The sequence below is a fragment of the Muscardinus avellanarius genome (assembly GCF_963383645.1).
Source record: "Muscardinus avellanarius genome assembly, chromosome: 7".
NCBI classification, from domain to species: domain Eukaryota; kingdom Metazoa; phylum Chordata; class Mammalia; order Rodentia; family Gliridae; genus Muscardinus; species Muscardinus avellanarius.
This window is the reverse complement of record NC_137793.1, coordinates 69,880,294-69,902,255: the sequence shown is the minus strand read 5'-3', so window position 1 is coordinate 69,902,255 and position 21,962 is coordinate 69,880,294. Positions and strand designations below refer to the sequence as shown.

The 21,962-nt window shown below is 36.1% G+C and overlaps 1 protein-coding gene across 4 annotated transcripts in view; it reads left to right on the top strand.

Annotated features, from left to right (window-relative positions):
- The window catches only part of MARK1 (microtubule affinity regulating kinase 1), a gene marked incomplete at both ends in the record, with an annotated part of 135,216 nt that overhangs the window by 48,033 nt on the left and 65,221 nt on the right, over positions 1-21,962 (top strand). For all 4 annotated transcript variants that reach the window (XM_080699259.1, XM_080699258.1, XM_080699257.1 and 1 more), the window contains 2 exons: positions 10,799-11,002; positions 12,451-12,504. In XM_080699259.1, coding sequence (XP_080555385.1) covers positions 10,799-11,002; positions 12,451-12,504 — 258 coding nt within the window. The remainder of the gene's footprint in view (positions 1-10,798; positions 11,003-12,450; positions 12,505-21,962) is intronic.

Below are 21,962 nucleotides of genomic sequence, written 5' to 3'. Positions count from 1 at the left end.
TGCTTGATAACTTAAAAGCTCATAGTCTTATAGGGAGAAAAGGCAGCTGCATTGGAAAGTTTTAAATATTATGTAAAATAATGTGCTGAATGCTGTGGAAAAGAGGAGGAAAAATCATAGGTGTTTTATGCTCAGTAAGCATTCCTTTCAGCTATTTAAAAATATTTATACTTACAAAATAATTTACAGTGATACCACACCTGCCATTGGATTATTTAAAGGAAAATTCACCTTAAAACACCAAGATTGGGGGAAGAGGCATTATTTTCTGATATCTTAATATAACAAGGGATGTATAGCAGATAAGAGAAATTATTTTGAAACTAAACTCAGGCAGATCCATTGATTGGGTCTTTATGAAATAGGCATTGATCTGTGTTAATGATGTCCTGAGCCAGGCTTCTGTACAAGCTGTAGCTGCTCTTTAACTTCTTCTCTGGTAACAAGCCAAGATTGATCCTGAAAAGAACTAAAATAATATTTGTGTGCAGAGCCTAAAGGATAGAGAAAAGGTGCTTGATTTGGAGTCTAAGAACTGTGCTTCTAAAGTTCTGTAGCCTTCTTTCACTTCATAACATTTAGATTTTCAGTATCTTACTGATTTTGCAAGTGTAGTTGTTTTTTCAGCTGTTGAGAGAATGCTGTTAACATCGCCAACTATATTTGTGGATTTTTTTCTCCTTTCATTTGTCAGCTTTTGTTTACTGAAGCTTAGTTATTAGGAGCATACATTTTTAGGATTTTTAGGATTGTTAAGATTTCCTGATAGTGTTTATATTGTTATGGAATGTTTTACTCTTTGGGTTTGAGTCTGTTTTGTCTGATATTATACCTTTTCTATCTCTCATGTGTTCACACTTAAATAATATATCTTTCTCATTATTTTTACTTTCAGTCTATCTGTGTCTTCATATTGCAAGTGCATCTCTTGGAGACAGTATGTAGTTTATTTTAAAAATTCACTTGACAGTCTATTGAATTTTTAGTCTACTTATATTAAATATAATTATTGACATGTTTGGTTGTAAGTCTAAAATTTTCAACTTTTTGTGTTTTATTTCTCTCCCATCTGCTTCTGGTTGTTGTTACTACTGGTATGAGTCTTCTCTTCCTTTCTTACCTACGGTTGAGTTAAGCATTTGCTTAGTATCCCCTTCAGTTTTCCTCTTGGCTTTTTACCTATACTTTGGCATTTGGGGGTGAATTTTTTTCAGTATTTGCTCTAAAGATTATGGAATGTATGCCTTATTACAGTCTACATAGAGTTACTTTTGTACTTCTTTGTATCAAATGTAAGAATCTTGTAATATAAAGGAAAATTCACCTCGAAACAACAAAATTGGGGGAAGAGGCATTATTTTATAATATCTTAATATAACAAGGGAAGTATACCACTTTCTAGCTATTTTGTTTTAGACCTTAATGTAACGTTGAAATTGAGTCAGGGGTCACGAGGAGGCAAACACCAGCCAAGTTATTAAAGGCCTCTTTAATTAACTGGCACCTTTGGGTGAGATCTGCCGACCATGGGCGAAGGATCCAATGAGCGAGCAGCAGAGCCATGCAGTCAGCAGAGTCATGGTGGGTCGACAGAGTCATGTGGTCAGAGAGGAAGTACGAATATTTATAGTGGGGTTCTTTGGGTGGAGCTAGCAGCGTGGGAATGCTGATTCTCTCCCAACATCCGGAGTCTCTGGCACCTGATGTCTAGAGTCTCGCGACACCTGGAGTCTCGTGACATCTTCGCTTCTGGCTTCCGGGGTTCCGTCTCCTGTCCTTGCTGCAGGATCCTGTAGGGGAAGGGAGGAACCCGACCTATCATCTTTAGACTCCTTTAGCCCCTAAGACTTGTTTTTGCTTGAGTTTAAGTTATCTGTAGGTGGATAGAGCAGGGTTTGTGCCCAGAGGGAAACTATAAAAAATGCAGCATTACCTTGTGAAATTTCCTTTCTTACATCATCATCTTCTCTCTAGATTTTGCCTGCTCTTTATGGCTTTTCAAGGTCTTAAAAGAATTGTCTTTAATATTTTGCCTGGCACTGGGTATGGTTATGTGTGCCTGTCATACTAGTAGTTGGGAGGCTGAGACAGGATTGTAAGTTGGAAGCCAGTCTCAGCACCATAGTGAGACACTATTTCAGAATAAAAAATAACAGGCTGGGGTGTGGTTCAGAGGTAGAACACACCTGGGTTCAATCTCTAATACCCAAACATTTCTTTTCCTTTAGATTATATTTCTATCTGTCAACAGATTTACTTAGATGCAAGCTATTTATCTGTATTGGGAGCAGAACCTCTCTATTCTTTTACTAAAATAACTTTGAGAAGCATTTTTCTAATAGCTAATAAACAAAGTTTATTGTTTCTAGTGACCAAGGCCTGTATTGGTGCTGATATCATTGAAAAAAAAGGGGTGCAGGTGCGCAGAAGTGGCATATTGCTGAGTCCTGGGGTCAGAGCTGTGGCAGTCCTACTTTCAAGTCTAGTGCGCCATCTCACTTCTCAGGAGTGAGCATGCTTATTTATTTGTTTATTTAGTGAGTGAGTGTGTGTGTGTGTGTGTGTGTGTGTGTGTGTGATATTAGAGATGGAATCCAAGAATATTCTACTTTCGAGCTACACCCTCAGCCCTATTTTATTCTTTTATCTTGAAACAAGATTTCACTAAGTTGTAGACGGCCTCACTAAGTTGCTAAGGCTGGCCTTGAACCTGCAAGCCTCCTGACTCAGCCTCCCAAGTACTGGGATTATTAGTATGCACCACCATACCGATCTCTCAGGGAAAGGCTCAGGAGCAGGCTTAGGGGCTGTTGTAAAACATTCCAATTTACTGTTAATGTTAGAGCAATTTTGAATCCGACTTCATGATACAATAGTAGAGAATGATGAGTCATACCCATGTGCTGTTGGATAATTTGGGGTGTTTCTTGCTCATCTTCGTGTCTCTTTTGGGCAGTCACTTTTTACGTGTGGCCAGAGGGCATTCCAAAGGAGAACATGTAAGTTCATTTTGAGAATTAATAGGCTTCTTTGCCCTCTGGCATCTGTTTGGTCTTTCTTCTTAGTTATATATTGAATACTTTAAACTTATGAGAGAGAACAAGACCAGGAGATTTTTGGTGTATGTGTACATGTATACCTGGAAAAAGATCATATATAAATGGAATTCTGTTTTTACCACTTAGATGTTTCAAAGGAAAAAGTGAATGAATAGTGCTTCTTGTTGAACCCTGCCTCCCACTTTTTACTCAAGTCCTCTAAGAAATGCCATCTCATTCATGGCAGCCCTCTCTCTAGTCCCTTATCCCCTCTGATTTCTCTTTCATGCCACAAACTCCTTGTTGGCATGCTATCTTTCTTCATTGACATATTTATCTTTTCTTCTTCTATCTTCCTCTGCTAGAGTGTAAATTTCTTGATTACAGGGGCCTTTTTCTGTTTAGTTTTCTCAGCTTCCTCTTGCATATAAGACAGTACCTTGCATACAGTAGGTCAAAATAAATTTTTACTGATTGAGTAAACAATGCATGGAATAGTGAGGTGGAAGATGGAGTTTAAAAATATAAGGTGAAGCAAGAGGCATTAAAGGTTTTTGTTTTGTTTTGTTGAGATAACTTGCTGTTCACTTTTATGTCTCTTGTGAATGCCCAGTGGGAGAACTCTTCCTACTAAACTGTCCCCAGTTTTGCATATGGAAAGATATAATGCTTATTCCTTTAAATATTTGGCTTGACAAAAATTGAAAATAAAAATAATTAAAAGAAATAAACCTTAGCCAAACTAGTGAGGTAACATATGGAAGAAAATATTCCTTGTCTAGTGTTTCAGACAATATTCCAACTGCTATTATCCAAAACAACTGACCTCACAGCTTAGAAGAGGGAAGATTGATTTGCTCACAGTTTTTTGGAGATACCAGGCTCAGTCCATGTGAGGCTGGGGTTTGCACATCTCAAGGCATGGCAAGTAGGAAGTAGAGAGGGGGAGAACTCAAGACTTCGCTCACATCTGAGAGACTGGAGACTGGAGAGAACCATATATAATCCCCAAGGCCACCCCCCACCCCGCGGGACCCCTCCATAGCAACCAAGCCCAGCTTTCAACATTGCAACCTTGTTTCTGTGAGGACTAGAGGGACATTTTAAATCCAAACCCATTACACCTAGAAAAATACTAAGCACGTTAAGTTTTTATGAGAGATTTGAGTTTATCAATTAAAACGAGGGCCTAATTTTGAGATATGAATACAATAAGCAAAATGGTAGAAGCTCAGATCCTGATTGACTTCTAAGATATGTATTTTTCTTTTATCTTATAAATTATAGTCCCCAGGCTACTTTCTGACTTGAACAACAAAATTAAAAATAAGTTAGCCAATGAAAAAGCTTCAGCCAAAATAAAACACCTAGTGCAAGTTTTCCTTTTGGAGTGATAGGGTAGTCCATCCTGTTTTTTAAAATAGGACTACCATTTCTATTCCCACAAATTTCTATCTTTTTGGCTAGGTCTGCTTCCAATATTGTTTAAACAAATGGTTTTTTTTTTTTTTTTAACATATTACTAGTGTTACTTTCTCAGACAGATATTATGTTTGGAAATTACTTTATTTTTTCTTTTTTTTGGTGGTGGTACTGGGGTTCCTGGAAACCCTTCTACCTTCTGGGGTACACTCCCAGACCTATTTTATATTTTTATTTGGAAACAGGGTCTCTTAAGCCAGCAAGGCTGGTTTGGAACTTGTGTGATCCTCCTGTCTCTGCCTCCCAAGTGTGGAGATTACAAGCATGTGCCACCACGCCTGGCTGGAAATTACTTTCTAGATGATCATGATAACATTTATCAACATTAGGAATAGCATAAAATCATGACTGGGATTTTGAATTTTTTTGTTTGTGTGGTTCTGAGGATTGAATCCAGGAGCATTCTACACCCCCAGCCCTATTTTATTCTTTATTTTGAAACAGTTTTTTTACTAATTTGCTGAGAGCCTCCTTAAGTAGCTGAGGTTGGCCAGAGAACCTGTGATATTCCTTTCAGTCTCTCAAGTACTGAGATTACAAGTATATGCCACCACACCTGGCTGAGTTTTAAATTTTGACATTTTTATTCATGGTACAGGGCATGGAGATGTAAGCTCTATAAGGAATACAACCGTTTCTAGTATACACATGTATGCACTCTAGCTGCTATTCATGTAGAATGTGGCATAAACACCAATGATGTGTCAGTCTAATGGTATATCACCTATCTGATCTATCCTTTGTTCCTCTGTAAAATTAGATCATCATGTTGTGCTTCTTTGTGTGTATGTGTTTGGTACTGGGGATTAAACCCAGGGGTGTTCTACCTCCATGTTACCTACCCCAGCCTAATTTTATTTTTTATTTTGAAACAAGGTCTCACTGAGTTGCTGAGTAGCTTGCTAAGTTGCTGAGTCTGGCCTTGAACCTGTGATCCTCCCCGTCAGCCTCCCAAATACTAGGGTTACAGTTGTGTACCACCATGCACCAGCTCATGTTGTGCTTCTTGACAGAGCTATTATGAAGATTAAAGGAGATAATGCATGTAAAGCATTTAATTCAGCTCTTAGCTCATAATAAAAAATTATAGTTTCTATTATAATTTTCCTTTTAGATAACTAAGATATTGTTGTTCTCAAATAGGAAAAAAAATTAAGAAAGCAGAAATTCTATAACCAGCCCAACTTTCTCTTGTTATAAAATATTTGTTTAAGGATAAGAGAAGAACTACTCAGGATGAACTGTATGTAGCTTATCTTTAATTGAGTTTTTTCTTCTTTACCCTTTATTAATTAGCTTACAAGTTTACTTACATACTCTTTACTGTTAGCATGGCTGCACCTTCCTTTTTATTTTAAATATGATTTAGTATAATCATTATAGGGACTTACTTATATCTGTAACTGAAAACCAATTGAGTAAAATAGTATAAATTTGTAGTTTTTCCTTTGGGGCAGTTGAATTTTCAAGATGTAGTTCTTTGAAATAGATACCCACTTTAATTTACTGTTTGCTTGTATGTTCTTTGAACTCACTAAGCCTAGATTACCTTGGGATTTTTCTGTTCATTTTGTTCGCTGCCTGAGTGCTTTCCTTTATATCTCTAGTTACTTGTCATCTTTTAGGTCCAGCTCAAATGTCAGCTGTTCATCCATTCAACCTAAAGTAGCACTCACTTCAACTCTTCCTCCCTTCAGTCACTCACATAACCTTATTTTATTTCATTTTTAGCCTTTATTGCTATGTATGATTATTTTGTGTTGGGAATTTACACATTCTTGTCTTCTTTCACTAAAATACATGTTATAGTATTGATATATCAGGATTTTTTAGCTACTTATATACTTTAAAATTTTCTTTTCTATTTGAGTTAATCTTAATTGTTTTCTACTGTTTACAGACAAGAAACCTGACTGAGGGGCTGGTGGTATATTTAGCTCAGGGTTAGAGTGCTTGTCTAGCATGCTTGAGTTCCTGGGTTTGATTCCCAATGCTGCCAAAAATGAAAGGGAGGGAAGTAAGTAAGTTGGTTGATTTCTTGGTGTCTGGCAAGAAACTTGATGGATATAGAAATGGGTACCAGAGTTGTTGTAGGCAACAGACACTCATGAAAATGGGCATAGTTATTTGGCCCAGAAGATAGGGTTTTGTTGTTGTTTGTGTCAGTGTTTAAGTAGTCTTAATTAACAAACATGTACTGTTCTACGTACTGTTAAGCACCTTTACATAAATCATTTGATCTAATCTTCAGAATGACCTGAGAGAGTTCCAAGGTAAAGAGGTAGCCTCTACATATTAGCTCCATCATGCAGATAAGGCAACGATCACGTAAAGGTTAAGTGTTCCCAAAGATGCACAGCAAGTGAGCAGAGCTGCATTTCAGTTGGTATTCTGGACAGGAAGTTTTTTCTTACTGTTCAGGAGTTGGAGGGAGTCTGGTAACCCACGAGATGACTGTTGAGGAGCCAGTGAAGCTATCATCTCTGATCACTGGCTGCTGTGTGCTCAGCACCAGCTTTAGGGCCATATCGCTTTTGCTGCAGAGAGCATGGAGGGAGTCAGGGTCTCCTCACTTGAGTGGGTGACACCAGGCAATAATGACAGGGTGTGAGTTTGTTATTGTCATCTAACAGGAGCAGCTAGATATGCTATAATTAAGCCAACATGATTTCATATACCTAGCAGCTTTAGAGTTAAGGCAGTTCTAATTAAACTCACTGTTTAATCTAGCTTGCGATGAATTGATACTCTTGCCAGGCTTTGTATTTAAGGATTAAATGTTAATCAGGAAGGCGTGAGATCAGCTATCTCAAACTGCTTTTTGGAGTCCTTTCAAGGAAATCTGAGTGGTGCTGTGGCAGTCCTAAGGAAAGATTTTTCTTTCTTTCTTTTTTCGGGGGAGGGATATTTGTTTTGATAGATGTCTTAAACCCAGAACTAAATATAAAATACATACTATATATTCTGATTTGTTATTTAAGAGTCATATGATTTATTCTGTATAAGTTAGATGACTCAAAATTATCATGTTTAATATTGAGAGCTAGATCTTTTTAAAAGAAAAATTAACCAGAGACAATTTATTCTTGTATACCCAAATGTAGTGTGTTACATCAGGGGTTGGCCAGCTATATTCCATGGGCCTGTAAGTAGTGTATTCTCTAAAATCTTTTTTTGTTGATTTCTCTGTTACATACTTGGTGCTGAGGTTATGAAATGGTCAAGGGTTCTACTACTATTAGCCTATATATGATCAAGGATTTCTTTCAGGATCTGATTATATAGCTGCCTCTTTTTTTTTTAAACCCTCCGGTCTCTGAACATGTCTAATAAGTGTCACTTTTTCCTAAGTGTTTACCTTATGTTTATTTTGCCTCTTTTTTTTTTTCAGTATTGGGGATTGAACCAGGGGCATTCTACCTCTGAACTACACCCCCAGTTCAATTTTTTATTCTTTATTTTGAAACAGGGTCTCACTAAGTTGTGGAGGGCCTCACTAAGAAACTGAAGCTGTCTGTGAATCTGCAAACCTCCTGTCTCAGCCTCCTGAATGCTGGAATTAGAACCACACTTGGCTTTACCTCTTACTTTAAAAATGGTGATTGGGGCTGGGGATATAGATCAGTAGTAAGGTATTTGCCTAGCATATACTCAAAGCTCCAGGTTCAGTTCTCAATTCTGCCAAAAATAAATAAATGAATGAATGAATAAAATCAGCTCACATTGATGTGTAACAAATCATCCCAACATTCAGGGCTTAAACAACAGCCTTTATCATTTCCTGTAAGTAGGAAGGTCAGTGGAAATCAGTGAATTTAATCGGGGATTTGCGGGGAGATGCTCAGTTCTCCGTATTTCTCATCCTCTTTCTTGTATTATCCTGGGTAAGTTCTCATGGCGATGGAAGAATTTTAAGAAAGCACAGTGAAACATAAACTTGCTTAGGTCTTCTATACCATTACTTTCATATCATTCTGTTGGCCAAAGAAAATCACAGTTGAACCCCAGAATTGGTGAATTATGGCGCACCCTCGGTGGAACGGCACTAGAAAATTAAACAGCAAAGGGTACAGAAATTTGAAATTAATAATGTAGTCTATCATAGTTTGGTTTAGTATCAGGATATAACCTACAGCTGTCATAAGAACTGGGTTACACTTCAAATATTTTAACTAAAAGTATTTTAACTTGTGCTGATCTTATATACATCATAGATCTGGACTACAAGGAATTATTTCTCAAAAGTCATTCTGTATAGGTACTAATGATGTGAGGACTCTAAACACCTTCAATTTAGTTAATTTGGTTGAGTGCATTTGTTGTCCTTAACACTGTATTAAATTATGGGGTTTGGGAATTTTGGATCTACAGCAAACAAATCATGGATATTTAGGAGCTGGAATAGCATTAGAAAGACATAAAAATCTTCATATAGGAGTAGATATTCATATTAAATCTTGAAGGATGGACAAGTCAGCATTCTCTGAAGAACAAGTTTTGATGGCAAAGAATTTAGATTGAATCTAAAGTTAAATTATTATAATAATACAGATTAAAATACAGAAAATACATATTAAAACTTCTTGTGTCTAGATAATAGAAAAGTCTCTATGATACAATAAATAACTTTTTCTCCTTTTAACATTACTTATTGCAATAGTTCTCAAACTTTGGCATGCATCAGAAGACTTGTTTAAAAAAAAAAAACAGATTATTGTATCCTTCCTGCAGAGTTTTTTACCCAGTAGGCCTGGAATGGCACTTTAGAATTTAAATTCCTGATAAGTCCCTACCTGATGCTGATGGTCCAGGAATAATACTTTGAGAACTATTGATTTATTGAATTCTTCTTAAGTATTTGGAACTCTACGAGCGTATAAAGATGAAAAGAAAGCATCCTTACCCTAAAATTGCTCATGGTAGAGTGCCAGTGACAGACAGTAAATATATAATGATAGTACAATGGAATGGATGTTCTATTACATGGAAGTACAAGTTGCTATGAGGATATACCAAATATGGGCATCTAACATATACCTGTAAGACACAGAGAATTAAAACAAAAAAAGTTCATAAAAGTCAGAAACTAATAGAAAAATGAGCATGAATCATGCTTTGCACAAGACTGATAGATTATCTCTAATGTTGCTTATATGCTTTTATTGGTGCATTATAGTCTTAAGTCATAATGTAGTTCTGAGTGCATGTGATATAAAGGCACACATTTCTGCTCAAAATATTTTAGACAGGCTTTTGTTCATATAGATTAGTGTAACATACATCTGAGTTACTTTGCAAATAGAAGTATATCTTCTTTTGCTAATTGTTCTGTTCATCTCCAGTTATTTTTAAGAAGCTTGAGAAAGGTGTTACATTTGCCATAAATGGTTCTATTTTTTACAAAAATTATTAGAAATTGTATGTATGTCAGAATACAGATAAAACTAGACAGGAGCAGAAACAATCAGAACTAGAGAAACAGGGTTGGCCAGGCAGCTTGACCTGAGAGGCCAGGTGCTAAGCCCACAGTGAACAGGATCAGCTACCCATTGTTAATTGTGGACTGGTGTGAGACAGTGAGGCAGTGACACCTTTGCCTCTAGAACAGCAGCGCTAAGGAGAAGTACAGTGGGTATTGATCTGCGGACCTGGGTAGGGCAATAGATACCTTCCATATGGACATGGTAAACTGGGTGAGGGACTTAGGCGGAATTAATTAGAGGTTATATTTGAAGCAGGCAGCTAGCTAGTTGGTCAAGTAATATGGCCAGGAAATATGACAGAGAATATAAAATGGATAGCTCAAATAACTGGACTAGTTTAGAGAAATGTACTATATTCATGAGGTTGTCTGTCATGGCAGTAAACAAACTATCCTGGACTATGCTGTCACTAAAGTTAAAAGGACAATCCCATGATCTGCAAAGTGTCTGGCTATCTGCCCATTTACATTTTTATATCAATGCATATAGGTGCTGGGGATGTTACTCAGTGGTAAAATACTTGCCTAGCATTCACAAGACCCTGTGTTTGATCCTCAGCTCTGCAAAAATAAGTAAACCAACAAACAAACCTAAAACTGTAGAACATTGTATTTTAAATGGTTGACCCTCCTAGAAAAGGAGTTGAAGGCAAGAAGAAATTATATATAGAATGTTTTAACTTTAAAATTGTGTACTGTAATGTGTTTTCACTGAAGATAAAATGTTAATGAAAATTATTTGTAGTCTTTTAATGATCCTTTTCTAACATAATTTAATCTTACAATTTTTTCTTAGCATACTTCTGTGGATGGATATACTGAACCACACATCCAACCTACCAAATCAAGTAGCCGACAGAATATTCCCCGATGTAGAAACTCCATTACATCAGCCACAGATGAACAGCCTCACATTGGAAATTACCGTTTACAAAAAACAATAGGGAAGGGGAATTTTGCCAAAGTAAAATTGGCAAGACATGTTCTCACTGGTAGAGAGGTAAGTTTCAATATTTAAAAAAAATATTTGCCTGGACCTCTCCAGTATCTAGTTGAAAAAGCTTTCTTATAATTGATGTTGGAGAACAAACAACAGTTGTAATATTGCAATATGGTAAAGTGTGGGTTATGTGTGAATAGAACATTAGTAAAGAGATCTGTATTATGGCATAAAAACTGACCTTTTCACTTTAGGAATGAGCTATCCCTTTATATTAGCATCTTTTTTAAGTTGGGTATGTTGCAGATGAGCAGTGCTCAGGCTTCTGTCCATTTTGTTTCTGTGTGAACATTTCTATTACCATTGCTACTCAGTCTCAGGAACAAGGCTTGGATAAGTTCTTACTAATTACTGCCTATGGTTAGTTAGGTGTAAATCTATAGAAAATCACCCACTAATTTTTATCTGTTTAGAAACTACATTGAGTGACTATTGCTATATAGGTGATTTTCTCAGGTGATTAGATAATTGGATTTCTAAAGCCTTATGTGTTTTAAATAATTCATATAGTAAAAACTTATATATTTTTACATTGTGAATTATATATTTATGCCACTTTTTTTGTGTGTGGTACTGGGGATGGAACCTTTCTACCTCCAGGCTACACTCCCAGACCTATTTTATATTTTATTTGGAAACAGGGTCTCTTAAGCCAGCGTGGCTGGCTTCGAACCTGCACGATCCTCCTGTCTCCACCTCTCAAGCGTGGCTGTACTTCCAGACCTATTTTATATTTTATTTGGAAACAGGGTCTCTTAAGCCAGCGCAGCTGGCTTTGAACCGGCACTATCCTCCTGTCTCCGCCTCCCTCCCAAGCGCGGGGATTACAAATGTGCGCCACCACGCCCGGTGTGTTTAGTGGCTTTCTATCTATTCTGACCTCGGATATGTTTGGAGACAGGATATAGTTGACAAAAGATTTGAGGATATTCTGATCCATTTTGTCAGTTTACTGTAAGTAAGCTTGGGTTTCCAGTCTTACTACACATATAATCATTTTAGTTACAAAATACTTAAATGACTGCAAGTTTATAAGCCATTCTCCCCATATTTGTTGCTTATCAATATCATGAGTAAAAAAAATTGTACAGGATGATTTCTACATTGATTATGTGAATACTCAAATAGAACTAATAGATAGTTAGGAATAAAACAAAAGTTATTTTCTTTGCAGATTTTTTTTTTTTTTGCATTTTCCCCCCCCAGTACTAGAGATGGAATTCAGGGGCATTCTACCTCTGAGCTACACCCCCAGCCCTATTTTTTATTCTTTATTTTTGAAATAGGGCCTCATTAAGTAGCTAAGGCTGTCAGCGAACTGGGATCTTCCTGTCTCAGCCTCCCAAATGCTGGGATTACAAGCATGTTTCACCACGCCTGTCTCTTTGCAGATTTTTATTCACTAAAACATGTATTCTCAAATATATTTCAAAAATTTTCTTTTTTAGGTTGCTGTGAAAATAATAGACAAAACTCAGCTAAATCCCACCAGTCTACAAAAGGTATCTAATTTTTTTTAATAAGCAGTTTGAATGTGAGTTTATTATTAATATACAATGTTCTGTAAAGTTAGTCATCTGAAATTTTTTATTAGGTACAATACTGCATTTCTTCAGTGTATGAAGAAAGGACAAAATGTTTAGGACCAGAAATGTTTTAGATTCAGATTTTTAAATTTTTTAATATTTGCACAATTATTGATATATATGTACCATATGAAGGGAATTTATCTCTTTTAAATCAGTAGAAAAAAAAACTCAAGAATTTGGGAGTATTCAGGATTCTTCTTAGTTAAAAATTAGCAGTGAGCTAATATTGTCCATGGGTGGGTTTTCTTTTATTGCCTTACTTGGCTTTCTTTCTTTTTTCACAAGAACTTGCCTTTCAGGTAACTGGCAGGAAAGAATTTGAACGTCTCTTCAGAGGGCGAATGTGTAAAAAACATTGGGGAAAAAATAATTAGGGGATTGTCTTGGTGAACTAAAGCTGTTTCTATTTACTTCATTAAGTATCCTAATGAGAAAATTTCTCAGATACATATTTTAATACTTTAAAAACTCAAGCAAATATTTTAGTATTTAGAACATATATATTGTTTGTATATAATAGCATATACATTATAATTTTTATTAGAACATATAAGGATCATAGTCACATAGGTATAAATGTGACAGAAATCACATTAGATTCCTAAAACAGAATCTTATAAGAGATTGTTAGTATGGTGTGCTTAGCTATACCTGCCACAAATCTAACATTACACTAAAAATATGGGTTTATATAATATCAAAACTTTCTTCCCGTTTGGCTTAGAGCCAGATAACTGTGTGTGTGTGTGTGTGTGTGTGTGTGTGTGTGTGTGTGTGTGTGTGTCTGTGTTTCTATCCTTAGAGAACTGTGTATGTACTTTCTCAAAATAACATTTAAATTTGACACCAATATAGCTTTTCATGACACTGATATTTCTGGTCAGTAAGAACATGAGAGATTTGCTACATTCTTCTTTTTCTGTGAATGTGAATGTGGTTCTCTTTTATAGCACCAGTCTTTCAGCTAATGGTGGATTTGTATAAGTGACAACAAGGCATCCTCCCAGGCTGATAAATTACCAAAGGTGCTTTTAAAAAAAAAATCCAGGCTAGAACCACAGTGAGACAGAGTTATGCTCACCCCAATTCTGGCAACTCTTTCTTTTTAGTACTTTTATTAGCTCATATACTTACACATTATAAGATTCGTGGTGATTAAACATACATGTAAACTTGTGTACTTCCTCTATTTACTTGGTGTATTTCTTTCCGTATACCTGCTTCCCTTTCTTCTTCCTTCTGCCGTATACATACATGTCAGTGAGATTGGTAGTGAGTAAAACCTTGTATGGATGTACCCTTATTTGAACTGTTTCCTTTCTCAGTCCTCATTTTTCCCCTTCCTACCTCTCTCTCCCAACCTCCTTCCACTGTTTTATTGTTTTTTCTCCTCATTTGACCAAAGTCCCTTTTGCTTATTTTTGTTCTGTCTTCTACATATGAGAGAAAACATATGACCCTTGACTTTCTGAACTCATATAGCATAATATCCTCTAGTTGTATGAATTTTCATGCAAATGACAATTTTGTTCTTCTTTATGGTTGATAAAATCCCGTTGTGTAAATATACCATAGTTTCACTGTCCATTCATGTGTTGACGAACACCTAGGTTGGGTCCATCATTTGGCTATTGTGAATTGTGCTGCTATAAACATAGATATGCATATTTCACTATAGTATTCTATAGTTCTTTTGGGAAAGTACTGAAGAATGGTATAGCTAGATCACATGGTGGTTCTATTCCTAGTTTTTGAAGAACCTCCATACTGATCTCCAAAGAGGTTGTTTTAATTCACAATCTCACTAACAGTATGTAAGAGTTTCTGTTTTCCTGGGAACTTTTTTCAAAATGCAGACTGCCTAACTACCTAGGAGTCCTGTCCATGGCTCACCTAGCTTTTGTTCTTTTCCTGAATTAAGCCATGGATTACTCCAGTAAACTGAGTGATTTTAAGTGACATTTAGAACTTCTAGCTGGGATATACAGTAATGTAACCCTCATGCTGCTTTTTGCAAGGAGGCCCAGAGAAGGTTGTACAACTAAAGTTGGTTATTGAAACATGTGAGCATAAAATTGAATATTGTTTTACTTCTCTGAATATCTAAAAGAGTAGCTAAAAGATTTGCTTATTATAATTTCTGCTAATCTTTCCTGTAATTTGTTGCTTTTCCAAATAGACATATAAAGAATGATACAAAGCTGGGTATGGTGGCACACATCTATAATCCCAGTACTTGGGAAGCTGACACAGGAGGATCATAGGTTTGAAGACAGCCTCAGCAAGTAATGAGACTCTCTTCAATGTAATGAGACCCTGTTTCAAAATAAAAATAAAATAGGGCTGGTGGTATAGCTTAGAGGTAGAATGCCTCAGTGTTCCATCCCCAATACCACACATCATACACACACAAATGATGCAGAATTTTTATTAGAATTATTAACATACGCCGGGCGTGGTGGTGCATGCTTGTAATCCCTGCGCTTGGGAGGCTGAGACAGGAGGATCGCACAGGTTCAAAGCCAGCCTCAGCTACTTAGTGAGGCTCTCGGCAACTTAGTGAGACCCTGTTTCCAAATAAAATATAAAATAGATCTGGGAGTATAGCCCAGAGGTAGAAAGCCTCTGGGTTCCACCTCTAGTACCACACACACACACACAAAAAAAGAATTATTAACATATACTTATTGTACAGATAAATGGGTTTTACTTTTATATTTTCATACATTGTGCATTGATGTGTCCATCCAAGATTGATGCCATTTTGTTTTCTTTAACCTGTGAAAATAAAAGCAAATATTCAGATACACTAAATGTAGCCAATACATGGTGTGTATGTTGTTTTTAGTTTACATTATGTTCATAGATTTGCTTTCTTTTAAGTTTTGGGGAAAAGATCAAGGCCTAATTAATTCTAATCATTTTAGACCATTCAGTATTTGACCTTACCTGTTTGGTCAGTAGCATCTTTCTAAAAATTAAATAGTGGAATAAAATTCACTATATTTGTTTTCCTTAGCATTGTCAATTAAGTCTTATCAGTAAAAAGAAAGAAAAAACATAACATATGCCTCCACGCCATTAAAAGCAAGTAACAGTAACATACTTAAAAATTTAGTTACACCTGCAAAAGTGCTTTGTTGATTATTGTTCTGGTTTGATCTCAATTCTGTATATATTTGTAGGAAATTTTGCCCTTTTTTGGGGGGGTGGGGCAATACTGGGGGTGGAACCCAGGGGCATTCTACCTCCAAGCTGCAACCCCAGCTCTTATTTTTTTTTTTTTTTTAATTTTGAAACAGAGTGTCACTAAGTTGCAAAGGGCCTCACTAAGTAGCTGAGTCTGTCCATGAACCACAATCATTCTGTCTTAGCCTCCCAAATGCTGGGATTACGAGTGTGCGCCACCATGCCCGGCTAAAAATTTTGCCTTTCTTTGACAGCATAAGTGATAGATAGGAGAATATAAATTTGAGGTGCCAGCTGTTTAAAACTTCTAAAATATAAGTTCTTAAAAACAGTTTGGGTTTTGGGATTGGTAAGTACATTCAGCGTTATTCACATACTTTGTTCATATGATTTGTCACTTTTTTTGTGTGTGTGTGGGTCTGGGAATGGAACCGAGGGGCATTTGACCTCCGAGCTACACCCCCTGCCCTATTTTTTATTTTTTATTTTGAAACAGGGTCTCAGTACTAAGTAGCTGAGGCTGTCTGCGAACCGCCATCCTCTGGTCTCAGCCTCCTGAATGCTGGAATTGCAAGTGTGCGCCACCATGCTTGGCTTGTGTCATAATTTTTTAATTAATGGAATCTACTTTTTATGAGCTTTCATAGATTAAAAAGTATTTAAAGTAGGTGCTATATTTACTTCTTTCTCTTTGAGGTGCGAGTCCTACCTCAAGTATTTGTGTTTTTAGAGAAATGCTCATTTTGCGTACTATTTGATCCTTGGGGATCTTTTAAATAATCTGGTAATATTGTAGAAAAAGCAAAACAATGAAATAATTCTATTCATAGTTCATAAATTTCAAGTGTAAGATAATTTTTTCATAAATCCCATTGCTTTTAATATTTAGAGATATTAGCTTGTGTACAGATGACAAAGTTCGTTAGTCTTAGTTCAATATCACTAGCATGTTGTTCATCTCTGTTAACATTCTTACATCTCCTATATGTTATTTATTCATTTATATTTTGTCTTGTTTTATAAAAACAATAAGTCTTTTAGCTATTCAAATATTGCATTATATATTGCCAGTTCACAAAGTAGCTTATTGGTTCAGAAGTAATTTTCTGAGTGGTAAACCTGTAATGAAAACAAAAACAATAATTACAGCATAATTCTATGTTGTTAGACTACTACAATAAAATTATGTAGAATGTGTATCTCTGCATTAGAACAGTGATTCTGCATAAGCAGAAGTATAAAACTTCAATAACTGACATCTTAAAATTAGATTTTATTGAAAAAAATAATCCGTTTATTGCTAGTAGTGTTCTGTGGACAGAGATTTTTTGTTGTTTTTGTTTTTGTTTTTTGTGGTACTGGGGCTGGAACTGAGGAGCACTATACTTCTGAGCTACACCCCCAGCACTATTTTTTATTCTTTATTTTGAAACAGGGTCTCACTGAGTTGCAGATGGCCTCACTAAGTAGCTGAGGCTGTCTGCGAACCGCGATCCTCTGGCCTCAGCCTCCCAAATGCTGGGATTACAAGCGTGCGCCACCACGCCCGGCTCTCAATCTAAATTATAAACTTTAAATTCTGAAAATAGGATGACCAGACTTGCTGAGAATAATAAACTATGTTTTAAGCAATTCACTGATAAATCTGATGTTTTAAACTATTTTAGTTATTGGAAAAACGGTTCAATGACATATTATTAAGCATATTTAATATACAGTTCTGCATTTAAGTATTATAAAACCAGCATATTCAGAGCAATCATATCCTTCAAGTTAATATTTCTAGTCTTTCAGCTTTTGGATGCGATAAGCTCAGGACCTAGAATTTGTCTGACAGCTATACACAATCTTCAAGGAGAAATCTTTCTTTTAAATTGGGTGCAACCTGAAATAAGGATTACCTGGTGCATCATCTAATGCTTATCCTTTTTCCCAGTTTAGAATTGTCACTTGGGATTTTTAAATTTAATAGAAATAACAAGTAAAGTAAATGAAGATGAAGAAGAAAGATAATAATTAGAAGTGCACAGTGTCTTATGGGTCAGGCTAAATGACACTCAGCCAGATACACATGCTCATTTTTAACTAATTCTTGATCCAACAAATATTTCCTACAAAAAACTTTCACTACATTTTTATTCATCCTGCTTGCTTGCTTACTTTCTCCTTTCTTTCTTTCTTTCTTTCTTTCTTTCTTTCTTTCTTTCTTTCTTTCTTTCTTTCTTGATTCTTTCTCTGAATCCTTGAAATGGAGTCATTTAATAGTTTAGCCACTATTGTATTTTTACAAGGCTTGTTTCTAGGATCTCATTCTCTCAGTCACTCAAACATGCTATATATATATGGCTATTTCAAAGATATCTGTGGTTTAAGTTATTACCTATAGGTAAATTCACCCCCCCACACACACAAGTTTGCTTATAATCTTCTCTCAAAGACACCCAAACTCATTTTCTTCAAAGCTGAACTCTTGATTTCTGCCCTGCCTACTTAGTGCCAGTGTCCTGTCAGTGAATAGCACTGTCACTGTGCATACCAGAAACCTCAGAAGTATCTTGACTCTTTCCTCATCTTCGTCTTCCTCAACTAATCCATTATTGAATCTTGCTAGTTTTATTTCTTTTGTGTCCTTTTTGACAATACCTGTTTTTAACTTTCTCCATCCTGATGATTCTAGAGAATACTACTATTATCTTTCCTTTCAGTTATCTTACTTGATTTCTAACTGGTCTTTCTGTATTCCTGTTGCATCCTTTCAAACACACACACACACACACACACACACACACACACACACTTTTTTTGTGTGTGTGTGGTACTGGGGTTCACACACACATACTTTTCTTTCTTTCTTTTTTTGTGTGGTACTGGGGTTCCTGGAAGCCCTTCTACCTCCAGGCTACACTCCCAGATCTATTTTTATATATATATTTTTGAAACAGGGTCTCTTAAGCCAGCGTGGCTAGCTTTGAACCAGCGCGATCCTCCTGTCTCTGCCTCCCAAGCACGGGGATTACAAGCGTGCGCCACCATGCCCGGCACACACACACATTTTAAAAAGTCATACTTAGAGTTTAAAAAGTCATCAAGGATGCAAAAGACACTCCTGAGCATGCCTACTCTTTGTTTAAACTTTCAGAAGGTGCTCCATTTGGGGTAGTCTAAAAATCAAATTCATTAACAAGGTGTACATGACCTTATCTTCCTCTCCATCTTACGGACCTTAGCTCTCATAGCTTCTCCTCACCCTCCTCATTCTCCCTCCACTTTTTCACCTTCAGTTACCTTCTTTCATCCAATATCTTATTTACACTCTTTATTTTGGCCATCAGGGCTTTGCAATTTCCCTTCATTTAATTAGTCCTTACTGTTCTTTCACATTTTAGCCTTTAGAGTAGCTTCTTTAGGAAAACCTTTCTTGTTCTTCACAACAATGTTAAATCCTCCTACCCTCCTAAAAAATCAGCATTCACAATTGATGATCATCCATAATCATCTTCATTTTAGTTGTTTTGGTTTGGCAATAGTTCTTTATGTTTTGTTTTGATGCCATTGTTTTACTTCTGACTCTTAAAACCTCTATTCTAATTGTTTGGCTTCCTGTAAAGCACATATCCATTCCTACATTCTCATGAAACCTCAAGATTTACTATGGAATAATTTTCTTTGAGGGAAATGGAAGAAGCTAGAATCTTTAAATCATCTATGTATATTAGATTAAGCATCTGGCTGTTTCAAAAGTCATAGTCTCATTTTGCTATTTTGAGAGCGCTACCCCTCTTTTATTCCCAAATTGGGAAGTTTGTTGATACAGTGAACTAGCCTATTTTTAGCTTTTGGATAGGACTTCAAAATATCTTTTCTATTAAAGAAAATGGCTTCTTCATGGAATTTATTTATTGTACTAAAATGTTTCTTTTTTTAAACTTTTTTTTTAAAGAAATAAAACGTTACAGATGTGGTTGAAAGCCTGTGTTCCATTTCTGGGTTCTAGTCCTATTTCTTCCTACCTAGAAACAATTGCTGTTCTGAACTAGGTCTTTTTTTTAATCTCCATTCAGATTATTTTTCCGGAATATTTAACATGTGTTTGTACATAAAGTACTGTATGTTATTTTAAACTACTTCTACATCTTTTTTAACATTGTCTCGTACTTTTATTCATGTTAGCTATATAGTCTATTTTCAATACTATTGTTGTATCCCATTATGTGATTATGCCACCATTTATCCATTCTCCTATTATATACTCCAGTATATCTATCTTTGTTTGGCGCATTATAGATATTCTGTATTTGTGTTTCATTTTGTGCTTCTAGGTAGTTCACTTTGTGTTTTTGATATTTCAGGCAGTACTGCAGTGATCATTATTGCATATATCTTTTTGCATTGATATATAGAGGTTTATAATCTGTAAGTGGAATTGCTAGGTTGAATTGAGGGCATCGATGGTCTCACCATTACTAGATCTTCTAATCTACTCCCAACATTATAGAATATTTACTGTTGCTCCACATTCTTACCAACACTTTATATTTTCATATTTCCTAATTTTTGCCAGCCATATGAATGTGAGATATCTTTTTAATTTTAATTTTCATGATTTCTTATGAGAATGCCACCTTTTCATATATATTTGTGAGTTTAGTGTCTTCCCATTATTTTCTATCTTGAACAGTTTTACTTGCTAAATATCAGCTTTTACCTAGAGTTGTACAGGGCCTGAGGAGAGACTCAAGAAATAAAATTGATACCAAATGATAAGAATTAAAATTCTTATTCATCTATAATGATAAAGCTTTTGGAAACTTATACAGCCTATCATACATGGAGTATTTCTGTTGCTTTGCAATGAATAATTGAATATATGTTATAAAGTTTAGAAAGTAAACAGAACAGTCTTTCTTTCCTCTTTTTATTTTTGAGATATGGTCTCAGTATGTTGTCTGGGCTAGTCTCAAACTCCTGGGCTCAAGCAGATTTCCCACCTCAGCCTCCCCAGGAGCTAGGACTACGGGCACACAAACCACGACTGGTTTAAGTTAGCTCAAATTTTTATAGTGTTACTAACATTGACTTTATAACATATTTGATATCCCAGTAAGATATCAGAAGGCTAAGAGGAGTCACATGATAATTCCCCAAAATTAAAAAGCCAGAAGTTTAATCTAGAATGTTCTGTTAATGTAGGAGAACCAAATATATAAAATCGCTCAGTGAATGGCATCTCTGAGAGAGTCTAGATGAGGACTTGGCCTTCTCTTGGAACTGATCATCACCTGTAGGGTGGTAAATCAGTGTCCCCTTTCTATTAATTGCCTGGTAAATGGCTATCAAAGATACAGATATAATTTTTACAAAGATTGTGGTGAAAGCAGAGAAGGGCTCCTGTCTCACCTAAAGCCCAAATCAGAACAAAAGACTCAGAAGGCCAAACAGGCTGTACTGAAAGGCATTAGGAAATCTGCATGTCACCCTTCTCCTGCAAGCTCAGTTTATGTCACTCTAAAGACAGCCTGGCAGGGCTCTACCGGGCAAAACAGCTTGATCACTGCCTTTGTGAAGTCCCCGCAGCTACACCATCGTCCTCCTTCTGCCTCAAGATTCAACAAGCTGTGAAGAAGTCCCACGACACTGAGGAGGCCAAGGGCAGCACAGTGAGCAGGCCTAATAGAAAGATGATGCTGTGCATTTGACTGCTCACTATGACACTTGGAAGTGTAGCTAAAACGACAGTTGACTAAGATGTGTCCAGTTGACTAGTCACTGTCAGAAAAAGAGTAATAAGCAAAAGAAATACAAGAGATAGGAAGGAGAAAGGAAAATACTCTTAAGTGAGGCAAATAATTGATTAACATAGGTGGAGTTTGGCTAATCCTAACCTTGACCTTAACCAGGAAGGTCTGAATTGAAAGGTAAATATCTCACCATAAAATTGAAGATTGTTTACTAACTTCAGTTATCTGGAACAAAGCCAAGAAACAAGAGAGAAGAAGCAATAAAGGCCTCTGAACAACTAGAGTGGCTATCACAGGGGCCACATAGTAAAGTTTGTCTGCCTAATAGTCATAGAAGATTCATCTCAAGCATACACTCAGCATTTATTTTTCTTACTTTGCACACAGATTTAACAAACTTTGGTCTTAATTTGTAGGTCTCTCTTAGTTTGAAGAGAATTAATG